Source organism: Trachurus japonicus, chromosome 1 (genome assembly GCF_045865225.1).
Source record: "Trachurus japonicus isolate A0001 chromosome 1, Traja_1.0".
NCBI lineage: Eukaryota > Metazoa > Chordata > Actinopteri > Carangiformes > Carangidae > Trachurus > Trachurus japonicus.
This window is the reverse complement of record NC_140907.1, coordinates 10,773,680-10,790,453: the sequence shown is the minus strand read 5'-3', so window position 1 is coordinate 10,790,453 and position 16,774 is coordinate 10,773,680. Positions and strand designations below refer to the sequence as shown.

Genomic DNA, 16,774 nt, shown 5'->3' with positions numbered 1-16,774 from the left:
AAAAATGTAGCATAGTTAAGCTACAAATCCTGCATAGTTCCTCTTTAAGAAGTAGGAACTTTATAACAACATCCTCTCACTCAGCCCTCTAATTCTCTGGAATGATCAGTTGTGCAACAGTTTCGATCATCATGCAATCGTTGTGCAGCAGTTTTTTTTTTTTTTTACTGCTCTTGTTGTTGTTTTACTATAGACGCTTTCTAGCGTAAACAAGTGTTAATGACTTATTGAGTGTTTCCCATGTGGGGTGGGGGGTGCGCGCGATTTTGATATTTACATAGGTTTCCAGAGTTAGTTTTTAAGGACACGAGGAGTTTTGGAAAGCGAAGCGTTTCACTGCTGTTATGCATGCAACGGAATGATCGTCCGACGGGGGGGGGGGGATTATTTGTGGTGGACGTAATTCTTTTGTGGCGGCGCACCACGAATAAATGAATGTGTGGGAAACACTGTTATTTATATTGTGCGTAATGACAGTATTGTTATTCATTTATTTCTATTTTGATATTTACATAGTTAGTATAGTAGCAATAATATTTTAAAATATTAAAATGGAAATGGATTAGAGTCTCGAACTGAATGTATTCTTTTTGTAGTAATGATAATAATATGTAATGGAAAGTAATCATCAGTAGCTAATATTTAATTTCATGATTAATTTGATATGAAATGAGCTGAGATAAAATGTTATCAAAGCCCCAAACTATTTACAAAGGCCTTAGGTGAATGACGGGCAGAGTGCTTGAAGGGATTCATTCATGAATCCACATCTAATGTTTCAAAAGTAATTCTTCACATTTCATTTCTTTATGATAATAACTGTAGCTCTAAGTGTCTGAGTCGCCTACGTGGAGTCCTGCTTGATGTGATCTGATGTTACAAAAACTCTGGCCAACGAGCTGCAGAAGAAACAGAGTCCTCTGTGACTCAGCGGGTAGCCCACCAACTGTTAATTGAGCACACACTGGGCCTGACGAAGTCTGACTGCTGTCGATAGCCAGAGTTAATGCTCTCACGCTTTGATTCACAAAGTGACATGATGATGAAACTGTGACTCATCAGCTGGGGTTAAGCAGTGCCATTAACAAACAGTTGTCCCGCTGAGTTTGTGCAGTCAAAGTTCAGACTCTGCCTTTTACACAACACATGTCTGACTTTTGAATGCAACATGAATAACACTCACTTAGACATAAACATAATCATGTCGAAATGTGAAATGTTTCAAAAAGCCAGGGATAATACAAAGAAACTCAACTTAACCAAAGTCAAGACATTTCTTACAAACTGAATAAACTTTCTCACACATTCTGCACTGTAGAGAAACATGTGGCTTGAACAGCACATTTCAATTAATCATATTTTTATATATCTTATATATGATTGCAGTAAGTTGTAGTGTTTCTTTTCTATTTGACCCCAAATATATTTTCCTTATTAAAAGAAAGGCTAGCTCTTTAAGGGATAGTTCAACATTTTGGGGGTTCGTTACCTTTATATGTCAGTGCGAGCTGTTTTTAGAACGGCGGAGCAGAGCCGCGAGCTGCTCAGAGCTACGCTACGGAGGTTAATGGGATTTCTTGGTTTCCCTCATCAAACTCATCAAATACACAATCCAACAACTCCAAAACACTCTGGTGGACAAGTTGTGACCTGCACATTCACCACGCTATGAGATAATAACACAACGTTACGAGACGGAGCCGCTCTTCTCAGACGTCTGATTGACAGATGACGGATCCAATATCATTGGCTGATGAATCGTGACCAATGTGATGCATAATTTGTGCGCCTGCATTATCCAATGCACTACCCCACTTTCACCCCGGATTTACTTGAAAATAGAATTTTGCACATAGAATTTTGCACAAAGTTTGGGCTACATCATCTGATAGATGAGTGAGTACACTAATTTTAAGACCCATAGTGGGCTCAAAATCAATTTTCTTTTCTGAACACCTTTAATATAAAGGAGGAGGAATTTCAAAATATAGGTGTGTCCTGAAAATGACTAATCGACATCTAATCGAGGTTTTCGTTAATCGTTCTTTATTTGATCACTGAAATTGATGTATCGTTCCACCTCTAACCCCCCTTTTTTGCTAAACCAGCCTCGGTCAAATAAATAAGGGGGCTGCTTTTTGACCTGTAGCTATGGTAGATCTCTCTCTAGCTCTCTGTCTGACATTCCAGCCAACATTTCTACATTACTCACACTCACAGCATCAGAAAGATGATTTCAAGAGCACAGTGGTGTGATCATATGTAGGAGGAGTTTTCATGTGTTTGTGTATTGGCATTAGTCTTCAGGTGGCTGACCAGCAGGCCTTTATGGGCCCATTGTTTGAGGTCAGCTCACTGTGTCAGTGCCCTCATGAAGCAGAGCTACAGGCTGAGTTGACAGGCCGTCACCACCGCTGACGTCTGCTGTGCTGCACTAACCAGTGTTTCTGAGGCGCTGAAGATGGAGCGGTGGCTCACTGCCACTGAGGTGTGTCATTGTACTGTAGGGGAGCTGCGCTGCCTGATAAAGACTCAATGTGTGTATGTGTGTGTGTCGGGATAGCCGGTCACATAACCCACAGATCAATGATTGCTTTATTTTGATAGCTGCAGTCTTTTCTGCTTCCTGCCTCAGCGGTCAGTTGTTGGGTTCATCACCCGCTGGTGTCAGTGATGCTGCTTTACCAGTTTGATTTTCTATTTCATTCTTCATTCAAAGATGGACTCCTGCTTGATATCATCAGCTTTAACTTCCTACTGCACTGGTACAGGTTCACTTCCTTCATGCAGTGACAGTGTTGGTACTGTTAGCACAGGGGTCAGTGAGTGGTGGCCTGCAGGCCAGAACTGGACTGCCAGCTTATCATTCAAATGGTTCTGTTTTCTTTATCTTGTGGTATCATCATGACAGTCCAACCAAAGAAGAAAAGTCTCATAATATATTATATTCTGCCCCTCTTTCACAAGATATTAATTAACAAAACCAATAATTCAGTAACTCACACCACTCTTAGTTCATTGGTTACAATTATTTTTTATTATTATTATTCTTTACGTTTTATATCGAAATGATTTATCATAACAAAGTTCAATTAACACTTTTTATTGTATTTCTTCAACATATTGGCTTTAATTGTTTTCTTAAACTATAATGTTAATTTTAGATTCTTTGGTTTCTATGTTGAGATTGAGAAACTGATTCTTTTCACATTAATGCAGCTTTATATCTTGGTTCTCACTCTTGGTTTTATAAAAATCCATAGATTGGCTTTCATGTTTTCCTGAGTGTTTTTCTTACGAGTACTGTAATCTACTAGATCTTTGTATTTCTACAGCTTTAACTACTTAGGACATAATGGGTTTGATTGATCTCCATATCGACTTCTGCTTATGATTCGTAGAGCTCTATTTTACAAAATGAAAACAGAAGCAGCGGATGTTTTTCAGTCACGAACTTGAACTTCAGATTTGGAACAATCTTTGATTTATGTGATATTGTCCCATCCACGTCCAAGCTTTATTATGCCGAGTTCAAGTCAGTTGTGAAAACTAACACTAGTTCAGTAATTCAGTCAAGCGTATTAACATGACTGTGGGCCACAGAGCAACACATGTGAACAGTAACTGAGTGAATTCCAGTTGTAGTTTTATCAGTTTATCAATCAGTATCTTAAATTAGCCTTCTGATTATGCTGCTGTGTGAACTTCCTCTGCCGACTGCTGACATCGCTGAATGTATTTCGGCGGGTGAAATCCCTGTATCAGATGGGAAGACGTGGTAGTTGGAGGGGAATAAATCTCCTCTCTCAGTAACAACTGTTGAGTTTCCCTGCAGGCCAGACACTTAACTTTCACTGCTTCGCTGGATCGAGCTGCAGGATGTGCTTTAACTCCCCAAGTGGAACTGAATATAAACATTCTCGTTCCAGTTTCTGACATGAATAAAGATTTGATGTGCTCTTGAAAGGCGTTGACATTGAATCCACAGTGTTGTGATCTGGGCACTGATAAGTGGTGTGAAAATAATGTGTTGTCCCTCATCTTCTCCCCCTCAGATGAAGACTGTGAGTGTGGCGCTGGTGCTGTGTCTCAACGTGGGAGTGGACCCTCCTGATGTGGTCAAGACCTCCCCCTGCGCCAGACTGGAGTGCTGGATAGGTGAGTGAATCCAAACCTGAACATGAATCAACAATCACACATAAGTGTTTCCTTAAACATGTATAGCACCGATTAATCTTATTTTCATCATCATCGTGATATGAACATGCACGATAAACCAATTGCAAAAGGTCGTCTGAAATGCGATGAGTAAGTTTTGTATGCAGACATTTCATGAAAAGGGAAACTTTTTGAGAACAAAGAAGAAGAAAATCGTTTAAAAGGTTATTTCAGCATTTTCGCCTATTCCCTTTAATTGTCGGTGCAAGCTGTTTTTAGATCGGCGGGGAAGAGCCGTGAGCTCTGTGCGGCTTTCCCTCATCAAACTCATCAAATACACAATCCAACAACTCCAAAACGCTCTGGTGGACAAGTTGTGACCTGCACATTCACCACGCTATGAGATAATAACACAACGTTACCAGACAGAGTTGTTTTAGAGGTAAAGGGCCATGTCCACCAAGTGCGCTCTCAGCGTCTACTCGGTGGAAAAAACGCTCTCAGCGCTGCCTTTTTTCATTTTGTCGCGGCGCTCAGAGCGCCCCAAGTTGAAATCTGTTCAACTTTTTGAACAGCGCGCTACACGTCAGTGTCACTTTTCCCACACTGACCAATCAGAATCAAGAAGGGGCGGGGCATGCGTTACCAAGAACAACACAACCAGTGGCTTGGTTTATATCATGACCCGCACTACACAAGGTAGGCCGACCTCAGAATCCATGTCAAAAGCTGCCGCTAATGTTTCTAATGTATTTCTCATGCTCACTGTAGTGTTTAGCCGTAGCCGACACTACATCCTGGACATGGCTGCTCAGCAGAGTGACTTCAAAAGTGCAAGTATTTTCGAAAGTTTTGCTTCTTGTGTCGTAATGTTACATGATTATACGTTATCTCATAGCGTGGTGAATGTGCAGGTCACAACTTCTCCACGAGAGCGTTTTGGAGTTGTTGGATTGTGTATTTAGTTTGATGAGGGAAACGTTGAAATACTGTGCACCTCCAAAGCGTTAGCTGAGCAGCTCACGTCTCTGCCCCGCCAATCTAAAAACAACTTGCACCGACAATGAAACTATAGGGATTATGGCAACAGGTGAATTTTCCAAAATGTTGAAATATCCCTTTAAGGAAAGCTCAGTTTCCATGTGGACAAGGCTTTAGCCAATCAGATGATCCCAGGCCCGCTCACTTTCTATAGGTTTACTGGTGTTCAGAGGATGGTGGAAGCAGGAGAGGGTTAAATGAACATTCTCTTTAATTGATTTGTTATTCATATGCAATTTGTTCAATAAAATTATGCTCAAAATATATATACATATTTTTTCATACTTTTAGTCAGTCAGTCAGTCAGTCAGTCAGTCAGTCAGTCAGTCAGTCAGTCAGTCAGTCAGTCAGTCAGTCAGTATGGGCTTCTCAGTAAGGGTACCTATTAGCAGGGGACCCATTGATGCAGAAAGACACAGAATCAATATTAACACCTACTACCTACTATTTGCTTATTTTTTGCAAGTCATATCGTTGCAATATTGAACAGTGTCATCACACATCACATTTTATCTCATATCGTGCAGGCCTATATTAGACCTTGACAGCAAAAGTCAAACTTTTGCAGCACTTTGGGATATTCTCATGTCTCTCCCATGGGAGCTCTGCTCTTAAGGTCCTCGGCCGTCAGAGGATGAAGCAGTCTGCCCCCCGCAGTACCCCACCACCTAACTCAGAGCAAAAACAAAAGGAACCATTTCCATTGAATGGGAACCTTAAAACCGAAACCTCAAGACTCCCCTGAGATTCCTCCAAGACAAAGGGAATTTCATTAAAGAATTCACATCTTAACCTCCTCTAACTTCTCTGAGCATCTTCTGAGGACGCTGCCTCTCTGCAGACCTGCCACTTGTTGTGTTTGGAGACATCGTCTGGCTCGTAACAACAGAGGCAGTGTCCATAAATGCACCACACAGCGTTTAATTCCACATCTATTTGCTCATAGAAAAAAAAAAGCTGTGTTTGCTTTTCAGTGGCCACTGGCTATTTTTTAATGGTTTAAAGTGTCACTGTGTGAGAAAATTGTTAAACTGTTTATTTAGCTGCTTCCTTGTTCTACATGCACCTCCACCATGATAGGTTTCTTAAAAAACTCCATTGTATCATACATTTTATTTCACATTTCTCCATGTGCAATTAGAGATGAAAATGTAGACAGGTGAAATAATTCCTCAATTATTATATAATATGAAATTACCTACAGTAATATACCAAGAAATAGAAGTTATCATTTGACTCCTCACTCTCATCACTGTGTTGTGATAATGCAGTGTAAAAAGGTCTCATTCATCATAAGAGCAGAGGTTTAATTGTCTGCATGAGCCATATCAGTATCTCTTCCAGACCTGCCAATAATATTCTTCTGTGCCTGCTGAGCGCAATCCGATCCATCCTCCATCTATATTCTGCTATTCTTCATGCTGTATTGATTCACTCTCATTAATATTTCAGCCTTAAGGGGCTGCTGTTATTTTCCCAAACACTGCTTTTGATTCATGGAGAAAATTTGCTTTGATGCCGAAAGGATAAACTAAAATTTTCCCTTGTAATCATTGTGCGTTTGCCCGAATATTAAATAATTTGAGCTTTGTGATGTTTTTGATGGCCACTGCCAGCTGAAAACGTAATGAAGAGATTGAAATGCTTGGTGTGCCACCATCAGATGCAGAACGTGTTGCGATGACTGTTGTGTACTGTTGTGTGAGCGTGATCGCAGTGTGTTTACACTCTGTGTTTGGTTGCCAGATCCTCTGTCGATGAGCCCACAGAAAGCCCTGGAGACCATCGGGGCCAACCTGCAGAAGCAATACGAAAACTGGCAACCAAGGGTGAGTGGGTTCACATGGACCAGTCCTTCCCTCCACACACTCGCCACTCCGCACATTACAGCATGTACACACTTGATGAAATGCTTCCATTAAAACAGTCAGAAACGGAATGCAATTAATCACAGACACCGAAAAGACTTGACCTTGGTCACATCCCATGGTGAGTTTGGCGCTCATTAGTTGCACTGAAAGTTGTTTCATAGATTTTGGCAGCAGTCCTCGGTGTTTCAGAGTCTTTCAGGTTTTTGCCAGTTCTGTGAGGCTGAACGATGCAGGTAGCAGCAGAGGAGGCCATGTTTTCTGTGGCTGTCAACACCCGCAGTCTCTATTCTTTCACATGTACAACTCTTGTCCTGATGCAACCTGAGTGAACAGAGCAGAGGTGCTCATTTTTGGCTTGTTCAGTATGTAGGACCCTATAAAATCTGTTTTATTTTTTCCAAAATTCATTTTTTTCCATTTTAATTTTTGGAAATTCAGTTTTTGCTTTTGCTCTTATTTTACCACCAAAAAGAGTGTGTTTTTAATGTTATTGACAAAAATGTACACAAATTGAATGGAAATTACTTAAAATGTATTGAGGTAACAAACAAACAACACTTTTCCTCCATACCTTCCACCCAGATTTGCAGTTTTCCCCAGACATACGTTCCTCTTCCACACGAAAACAGCATTTCAGTCAAATTCCGCGATATTCCACGTTAAAAATAGATTCCGTTTTAATTGGCCAATTCTGCGATTCTGTGATCGTTGAAATCATAGGGCCCTAACTAAGTATGTTCATTTATGTACTGTATGTGTCTTGTGCAACTTGGTGGCTCTGAATGTTCCCCATTTAGTCATCATTTGAATGTGTGAGAGGTTGAATGGATTTATTTTCGACATCCCATTGTGTCAGCTTTAAGTCTTCCTGCGTGCACCGTGCCAACAGAAACACCCACATGCTGCTGACAGTGATTCATAGTTTTATTTTTTTAAACAGATGCATCATGTGTTCTTGTAAATTCAGCTGTTATAAGTGCGAGCGCGTCCGTCCGTGGATCGGTGTCATTGCCAGCAACAGCGGCAGCGCTTCTCCTCGGCTCCTGGCTGAATGCGAGCTCAGTGTTTTCCCAGAGGCTCCAGGGTCTGTCGTCCTCCTCCAGCAGCCCCCCCCCTCGGCCCTCGGAGCGTCGAAGCCCCGGAGCTGGAGCAGATGGCAGGGGCGGCTCCTCCGTCCTGTAAACACTCCTTCCATGTTAAGACAGGAGGTCTGGGTTCAGGCTGTGGAGAGGAGATGATAGGAGACGAGCAGGAGGAGCTGCTCACTCAGTGTGCTGCAGCCTCAGGAAATCCAATCTCTGTGATTGACTGCACACAATGTAAATGGCCTGTGTTTAGACAGCAGTCTATCATCTGCTGTCAGTCTAGTATTAGAGTATTATTATAGTATTGATATAATGGTCCATGCTGACTGGAAGTCACTCATTCTTTAGTCTTTATTCAGCTTCAGCTGCTGTGGTTGTTAATCCTCCTCAGCTCCACATAAACTCATCTAATCTAAACAACAATGACATCACTAAAGATTAAAACCTTAAAGGGTTAGTTCAAATTGGCCCATTGCCATAATCCCTATAGTTTCAGGAGTAGGTTTTTGTTACCTTTAATTGTCGGTGCAAGCTGTTTTTAGATGGAGAAGGAGTTGTTTTTCAGGCAAATGCAGAGACTGCTTGCCAAAAAACTGCCCCGACGGGAACACGCATCAGCGGTTTTGCACGAATTTACCTCGAAAACAACTCCGTCTCGCAACATTCCGTTTTGATTAGGGAAACTAAGCGTAGCTCTGAGCAGCTCGCGGCTCTGCTCTGCCGTTCTAAAAAAAGCTTGCAAGGACAATTAAAGGTAACAAACCTACTGCTATGACTATAGGGATTATGGAAATGGGCCAATTTGCCAAAATGTTGAACTATCCCTTTAAACCTATCAGCTAGCAAACTAAAACACACTGAATCTATAACCAATCAAATGCATTGATAATGAATTCACTGGTCAGTTGAGCCACTAGATGAGTCCAGTCCAAACAACAATCACACTCAATGTGGCATTTTCTTTTGGAACCGGTGGCCCTGCTCTTTTCTTCCAAAGGTTAATGCTTCATTTCAGAAAATTGTATACATTTTTTATGAACGCAGGAGAGGGAAGAGAAACTCTCCTATAAAACACTGTGGGGAATTCAACGCACTGACAGCTGGAGACTTGAGTCTGTGAACGCCGAATGAATGATGGCTTCATTCTGTTAATGTGCTGCTGTGTATATTTCTCTACCGTATTGATGGTAACCAATAGATAACCAGGGAGACAGTCTTATTTCAACTGGTTTGATGTAAACACCTTCCAGTTGGACTGTAGAGTATAGCGAACTGTGTTAGCTGCTGCAGCACTCCCTTTTCAACTCTCCTCCGTAGCTCTTCTCCTCCGTCCTGCGGGGAGCGATGGGGGAAAAAATAAGCAAACACTTGAAATCTGATCCGACCGGTCGAGCAGAGCAGATATTGAATTTTAGCTGCATTTCAAACCACCTGTGAATATGTTGTGAGGGACTGGATTTGATCTGTTTCTTTTTCCTGTTGAGATTGGAAAACAGAAATATTCATTTGGTGTTAGATATGTGACAGTGTGGTGTCAGCCTCTGTCTGACATGGTCTCTGAGGGACAGGAGGAATGCTTTTAGGCCTGGTGGCCAGACAGTAGAGTGGACTTCGTTTTTGACTGGTTACTAGTGTTGTTTTTGGCAGTTTTAATTTTAGTCTAGTCTTTGTGTCAAACTGTCATTTTAATTTTTGTCACATTCATACACTTTTTAGTCTAGTCAAGTTTCAGTCGACTAAAAGTCTGAGCATTCTAGTCTTATTTTAGTCAGAATAACCCATGAATAACCAATAACTGATGACATTTTAGTCTAGTTTTAGTCAATGATTTTAATCTCTTTCTAGTAATGTCATTCTATTACTCTATTGTCTATAGTGTATAGACAAAACCAAATGTTTCTTTTAGTCAAACACATGGAAGATGCTGCTCAACATATTTATTTTCAGTTCCAACACTCTGTATTTAGCAGATATTCTGGAAAAAACCCACTTTACACTCTCTCTGACAAACAAATACACATACACATGTCACTCGCGCGCGCACACACACACACACACACACACACACACACACACACACACACACACACTCGTCAACAATATTGCATTATGTATTTCATTATAGTCATCATCACACATTACGTTGCGTCTCTTTTTCGTCATGAGATAAAGGTTCGTTGTTGACGATATTTCGTCATAATTTTGGTTGATGGAAGCAGCACTACTGTGGAATCCTACACTGCCACCAGGAAACATTCATCATGAGGGAGAAGTAAAAAAAAAAAAAAAAAGTAAGAGTGATTGGCTGTTGGGTAAGACGGTGGTGAAGTAATGCAGGAGGTACGAAGAGGTGGAGGAAGAGAAGAGACATCCTGAGAGAGAGCTGCTGAGGGAATGTAGGCCCGGGCTTGGCTGACCCGGGAGGTCAGCAGCAAATGTTGGTAGGAGTGCAGAGGGAGGAGTAGGAGGGTGAGAAAGCTGTTCCTTTTTTTTTTCTCTCCCTCTCTTTCTTTCTCTCGCTTTAAAGCCTTTTTCCAGGATCCTGGGCTCCGCAGCACCACCGCAGAGCAGCGTTCGCCTTCGCCAACACACCTTACATAAACAGTTGACGAAGCAATCAATTACACCACCGCCATCTACCTGCTCTGTCACCGCCGCATAAACTCCTGAGAAGAAAAAAAAAAAAAAAAGGTGGTTTTCGGATGTGAAGAGTTGAGGAGAATTTTAGACCCGAGAGCGAAACCTGAAATCCGCCAAAGTCATATTTCCGGCGGCGGCGGTGAGCAACAGCAGCGGTGATGAGAGAGAACTGGGCTGTGCCAAGCTGCCATCACCAATTCACTCCCGCTTTGCCTCTTACACTCTGACTTTAACTCTGGTGGTTAACCAAACACCATCTTGGCTGCTGCCTACTCGTATTCTGTATCTCTCTCTCTCTCTCTCTGGCCTCTTCATCATTACTTCTCACTGCACATGTTTGTACCAGACGTCTCTGCCTGTGGATTGGTTTTGTGTGTGTGTGTGTTTGCACCCAGTTGTGATTCTCCTCTGCCTCTTTTTGGCTTAGAGCAGAGAGCTCCTACTGTAACACATTTAGATACAACATTAGAGTTAAGGACTTGCTGCTTGAATCATACAAGTCAATGGCAGCCATGTTTTCAGCATCATGTTTTCTATGCAGAAGCTTTTCCCTTGTCCTGCACACAACTATATCTGTTAATAGAAGGGCTGACTTCAAATCAGTTGGTGTATTAAACTCAAGGGTTTATTATTCCAGTGTTGATGATGCTGCATTTTATTTATAAAGCGCTTTACATTTTAGGAAGAAAATCTCAAAGTGCTACAGAAAGAAAAGCAATTAGCAGAAAAAAGAAATATATAGAAGCTAAGTTTTAAGGGAGGGCATTTCACAGAGTGGTGGTGGAGCAGAAGGCTGCGATTGTAGTGGAAATAATGAAAGTAATGGCAAACAAACACTGCATATCTCCAAAATCAGGCAGGTTTCCAGGATGCCAAGTAGCCTACTCATTTTAATGTTACAATTGCCGATGAGAACCGGTGTCACAAAGGAAAAAAAAACAAACATCGATCACAGACTTCAGGATCGTGATTACCATGGCAACGAACAAAGCTTCGAAGCTTTGAAGCTTTGAATTTTTTGGGTCAGCCCTAGTTAATACAATTAATTTCTTTAGAAATAGCCATTATAAATATATTAGTTCTAAATATGATAGTTGGAGTCAGATTCAAATTAGTATTAATGCATTTCCCTGTTAACTGTCACATTTTCTAAAAGCTAAACGGCAAAGAGAAAAACTGCAATGATCATCATAGCCAAAATAAATATCACTAAATTATAAAACTGTGTTTACAGCCAAAATGAAATGCAATTAATGAAATCAAACAATATAGAAGATCTAATAGAAGACAAACATGCACATAATTAAGGCCTGCATGACATTATCAATTTCTCTTTGTGATCCTTTTAATGTGAGTCTCAGTGTTTCACAGAAGTTGTGATTAATGTTTCAGCTAAGACTGAAAGTGTATTTTTCTGGAGCTTTACAGTTCAGGGGCCTCATTTATCATTGTGGATACACCTTTTTTTTACACCCTTTTTCCCCCGTTTTGTGCGTACGCACTTTTCTCCGCCAAATTTGGGATTTATCAAACCAAAACCTGACGGGGAAAAGTGCGGACATTTACACCCATTTTGACCCTGGCGTACCGTGATTTACGCCTTTTTTGAGGAACAGGAGGAATTGGCGACACCGTTGCTGAGTCAGAGAACTGCAGTGTGAGAGGGAGAGAGGAGCGGAGTACATTTAGAAGAGCACAGTAGGATTTTTTGAAGTAATTGTGGTAGTGGTGGACCGTTGATGCTGGCAATCCAACCCGCTCTATAATAACACTAGGCTTTATGTTAATTGATAAACAGAGCGGATTGAGGATTTTGCTTTTTTGATTAGGCTATGTGTGACGTCCGACAAGGATCAAACCATCCAAGTTTAAAAACACATCGGCAGCAGCGCACACTGATCTGCAGCTACTGAGACTGTTATTATTCTGTCACCTGAGTTAACGAGGTGCACGTGAGTTTGGAGCTGACGAGAGAATAAAGAGCGAGACAACGCGGCTCTGAGGAGGAACTGTGAAGGACTCTGTAATGGAAAATGACCTAAACCGAGTCCAGTAGAGCTGTAACTGTGTAGTGGGAAGGCCTGCAAAGTAATGGTAACTATCGTTGATTTAGCCTACATTGTTTTAACATCTAGGTGTAAAAAAAAAAAAAAAAGATTTTCTGGGATAAAGGGGCAGATTACATAAGATTATTCTTCTTTCTACTCCCTTTTGTTGAGATTTGGGAGGTTTTTGTTTTTATTGTAGCTTATTAAAATGCAAGATCATTTTTCTGACTGATTTATTGCCCGATATCGTCGTGTATGTAGTTCCGCTTCTTTCCCCTGTCCTCCGCCCGTTGTCACCGTTGTCACCGTTGTCACCGTTGTCACTTTGTTGTCACTTTGTTGTCACTTTGTAGCCGCTCCACAGAGCGCACATGGCTAATTAATATGCATGTGCTGACCATATATGGCGTTCTGGGGGTGGAGTAAGAGGTGTGTTCACGTGTGCACCATTCTTGGGTCCGGTGTGATTTATTGCGGAGAGTTGTGCGTACGCACAGTTTGATTGATCTGAAAAAGGTGTAAATATTTTGAGTGTACGCAATTTTCGTCTTTTCGCCGTACGCAAAACTTTAGTAGCAGTTTTACACCCTCTTTGATAAATGAGGCCCCTGGGCTGTAAATAGTTTTTCTCATCTTCATGGATTCATTGGAAATCATTTTTTATCCAAATCATGAAAAACCATTGTGACCAACCAACTGCTCAAAACTCTTAAGTTGTCACTGTAAAATGCTGAAATGTTCACACATACGACCATTCATGTTTTTTTGTTTTTTTTCTCATTGAATTACTGAGATCATAATCTGATAATGTTAACCCTTCCAGCACTGCTTTATAGACCCTCTCCTCACACAGATTCTCTTTTCTGTGCGTTTTCACCTGTAGCGTTAGCATAGCGTGCTAACAGGCAGCCTCTGATAAAGAGCTTGACTGAAGGTGACACACGGCGTCAGACAGTCAGGCTGATGTGTGTGTGTGTGTGTGCTGTCGGCGGTGGGCACAGACAGCTCCTCTGTCCTTCCAGCTGTGCTCACACTCCGTCACCTGTTTGTGAAGCTCCTTCATGATAGCCTCGTGCCGGTTGTGACATTCAGGTTTGATATATTTAGACATATTTTCTCCCAAAACACAAACTCATCCATTGTTTTTTTATTTTTTTATTTTATTTATAGTCTCCTCGTGGTCCTCTTTACTTCATTGAGAGTTTTAACTGGGGTGGGCCTGCATGTGTCTGCCAGTATGTGTGACATTTGGCCTGGTAATGGCAGCTAAAAGTGTCCAGTGTTACATTTATAGAGCTCTGTAATGGGCGTCACGTTCCTCCTTAGAGCGACTGCTGTGCTGGTGCGTGTGGTTTCATCCTGCGCACCGCGGCTACAAATGGAGGTTTTGCAGAACATCATGTGGTGCACGCCGGTCAGCAAGGGAACGTGACACTCGCTGCACACGCAACATGTGACTCCCTGCAGAAAACCTGATTATGATATCAGTGCCCTTCTCTCACTCTCTCATTGTTGTGTGCGTGTGCAGAAGGCTCTGGATGTATTCTCCTCACCGCCGTTGTCCTTTATATTTGTTGTCGAGCTTCATCCTAAGACTGTGATTTTATTGGATTTGTCTTGGATTGGATTTGTTTTGTGTTGTGTATTAGAGCCCAGAATGAATTCAACGCAGGACTGCCTTTGTTTCATGCAGAGGCATCAAGACATTACAAGTTACTGAGATACCCTCCTTCGCTTTCAATTTCTCTTCGAGTTCTCCAGCTCAACATGCCTCCTTTGCTCTCCTATTCTCTTTTAAGCTTCACTTGTTCTCTTTCATTCTTTTTCTGTATGGCACCCCTGTTTCTTTCTCTCTCTCTTTCCAGGTCCTCTGTAATGTTTGGGAGTCTAGTTTGAAAGCCCCTCCCGCTTTGCTGCATGTTTGGTAGTAGCTGAGATGAAAAGCAGCCTTCATGTCGTGTCAAATGGCTTTTTTCAAGGCCGGCACAGCACGGCCTAACTAACTTGCTGACCGTGTTGCAGCTACTGCAGAGCCTCACACATCTCTGTCGTTTCTGCTCAGTCTGTTGTTTTCTCTGCCCGTGTTATTTCACAACTAATCTCCCTGTTAAGTTAAAGGGATAATTCAACATTTTGGCAAATTGGCCTATTGCCATAATCACTAGTTTTAGTATTGTTTGTTACCTTTATTTGTCTGTGCAAGCTGTTTTTATAACAGCGGAGCAGAGCCACAAGCTGCTCAGAGCTACGCTATAGAAGCTCATGGAATTTCTTGGTTTCCCTCATCAAACTCATCAAATACACAATCCAACAACTCCAAAACCCTCTCATGGACAAATTGTGACTTGCACATTCACCACGCTATGAGATATTAATGGAGCGTTATGAGACAGAGTTGTTTTCGAGGCAAAACGAAAAAACGAACCTACTGCTAAGACTATAGGGATTATATCAATGGGCCAATTTGCCAAAATGTTGAACTATCCCTTTAGCAAACATTGTCCGTCCCACTTTCCGTCTTTCTAGTGTGGAACATCATCAGCACAGTGAGGGAGAAGCTGCTGTCTGCTGGGGCCACAGCCATAGCTGCATAAAATCTTACAGTAAATGCCATAACAGTTTATTGGCATTGTACATGAATAAAATGTTATTACATATTGTATAATTGTTCAGTCAACTAATCAAAAAATCCATAAAATGTCAACAACATTTTATGGATTGACCAAATTGATTTGATAATACTGAGGATGGAGAAATCATCATTAGACACCAAATTTTCATACCTAAGGAGCAGATGTCATCGGCCAATAAACATGCAGCATGTTAGGGCCAGGCTCTAATAGTGCTGGCAATTGGCTGTTTGTTTACAGTGTGTGTGAAAAGACTTGTGAAGAAAAACTAAAAGATTAAACGATAGTCAAACTAAAATGTGTAGCGCACACATGAAATAAGTATCCAAAAATTATTTCAGAGAATCTGTATGTTATTGTATCAGCACCAATATCCCTACACTGTCCCCCCTTTCTCCCTGTCTGCAGTCTGTGAACCTGCCTCAGCGGTGGATGATGTCCACAAGACCTGATATATAAACATAAAAAGCCTTATGCATGTTACATAGAGACAATATGTTACATTGACTAATTGATGATTCCATCTCCTCCAAGTGAAAACAGAGTGCTTCTTCCTCTGCTGACAAGTGTTTTCACAGTTCACATTAGATCTAACAGGAAAGGCAGCGGGTCAATTGATGACATTGATAACGAGACAATTATTGGTAAACTGGTGAACTGACTAATTAGCAGGACAAGTTACACAATCGCAGGTCAACGTGTCTGCTCTGCTAAGCTCCAGGATGTATGAGCTCTTACTGTGTGTTGTGTTGTATATGTAGCAGGTCTGTTACTTTTTTATAAAGACGGTGACAGTGACGCATCAATTTGCTGCATCAGGATTTCTTTTTCCCTTCCAAGGAATTTCCTTTTCACATTTTTGCTAACTCCGGCTAACATGGGGAATTTCCAGCTGCAGCGCACCATGTGACTGACTTCTTTCATATCACTTCTGAAAACCCACTTGTACAGACTGGCTTTTACTGTATGTGATGTCATCATTTTCTTCTTGTCATCTTCTTGTTTTCTTTTGTTCAGTTTTTATTCCCTGTCTGAATGTACCCTTACTTTCTTCATTTGTTTAGTTTCTCATTCTGCTTTTAGAATACTGTCACCGCCCCTTCACTGTTGCCTTATTTCATCTCGGTTTTACTGATGCTCTTATCTGGTCTTAGATTTTTACTTTTACACCCTTGTCTCATCTCCTTCTATCATGTATACCCTCTGTTTTATCTAATTAACAGTCCTGCTTTTTAATTTGACTCCTCATTCCTATGGTTTATGGCACTTTTTTGTGACTGTGTCTCCTATGGTTTCTATAC

At 41.3% G+C, this 16,774-nt stretch overlaps 1 protein-coding gene across 2 annotated transcripts in view; it reads left to right on the top strand.

The window, feature by feature from the left end:
* Positions 1-16,774, top strand: part of LOC146991404 (regulatory-associated protein of mTOR-like) — a 150,635-nt gene that overhangs the window by 47,742 nt on the left and 86,119 nt on the right. For both annotated transcript variants that reach the window (XM_085768951.1, XM_085768866.1), the window contains exons 3-4: positions 4,056-4,158; positions 6,946-7,028. In XM_085768951.1, coding sequence (XP_085625077.1) covers positions 4,056-4,158; positions 6,946-7,028 — 186 coding nt within the window. The remainder of the gene's footprint in view (positions 1-4,055; positions 4,159-6,945; positions 7,029-16,774) is intronic.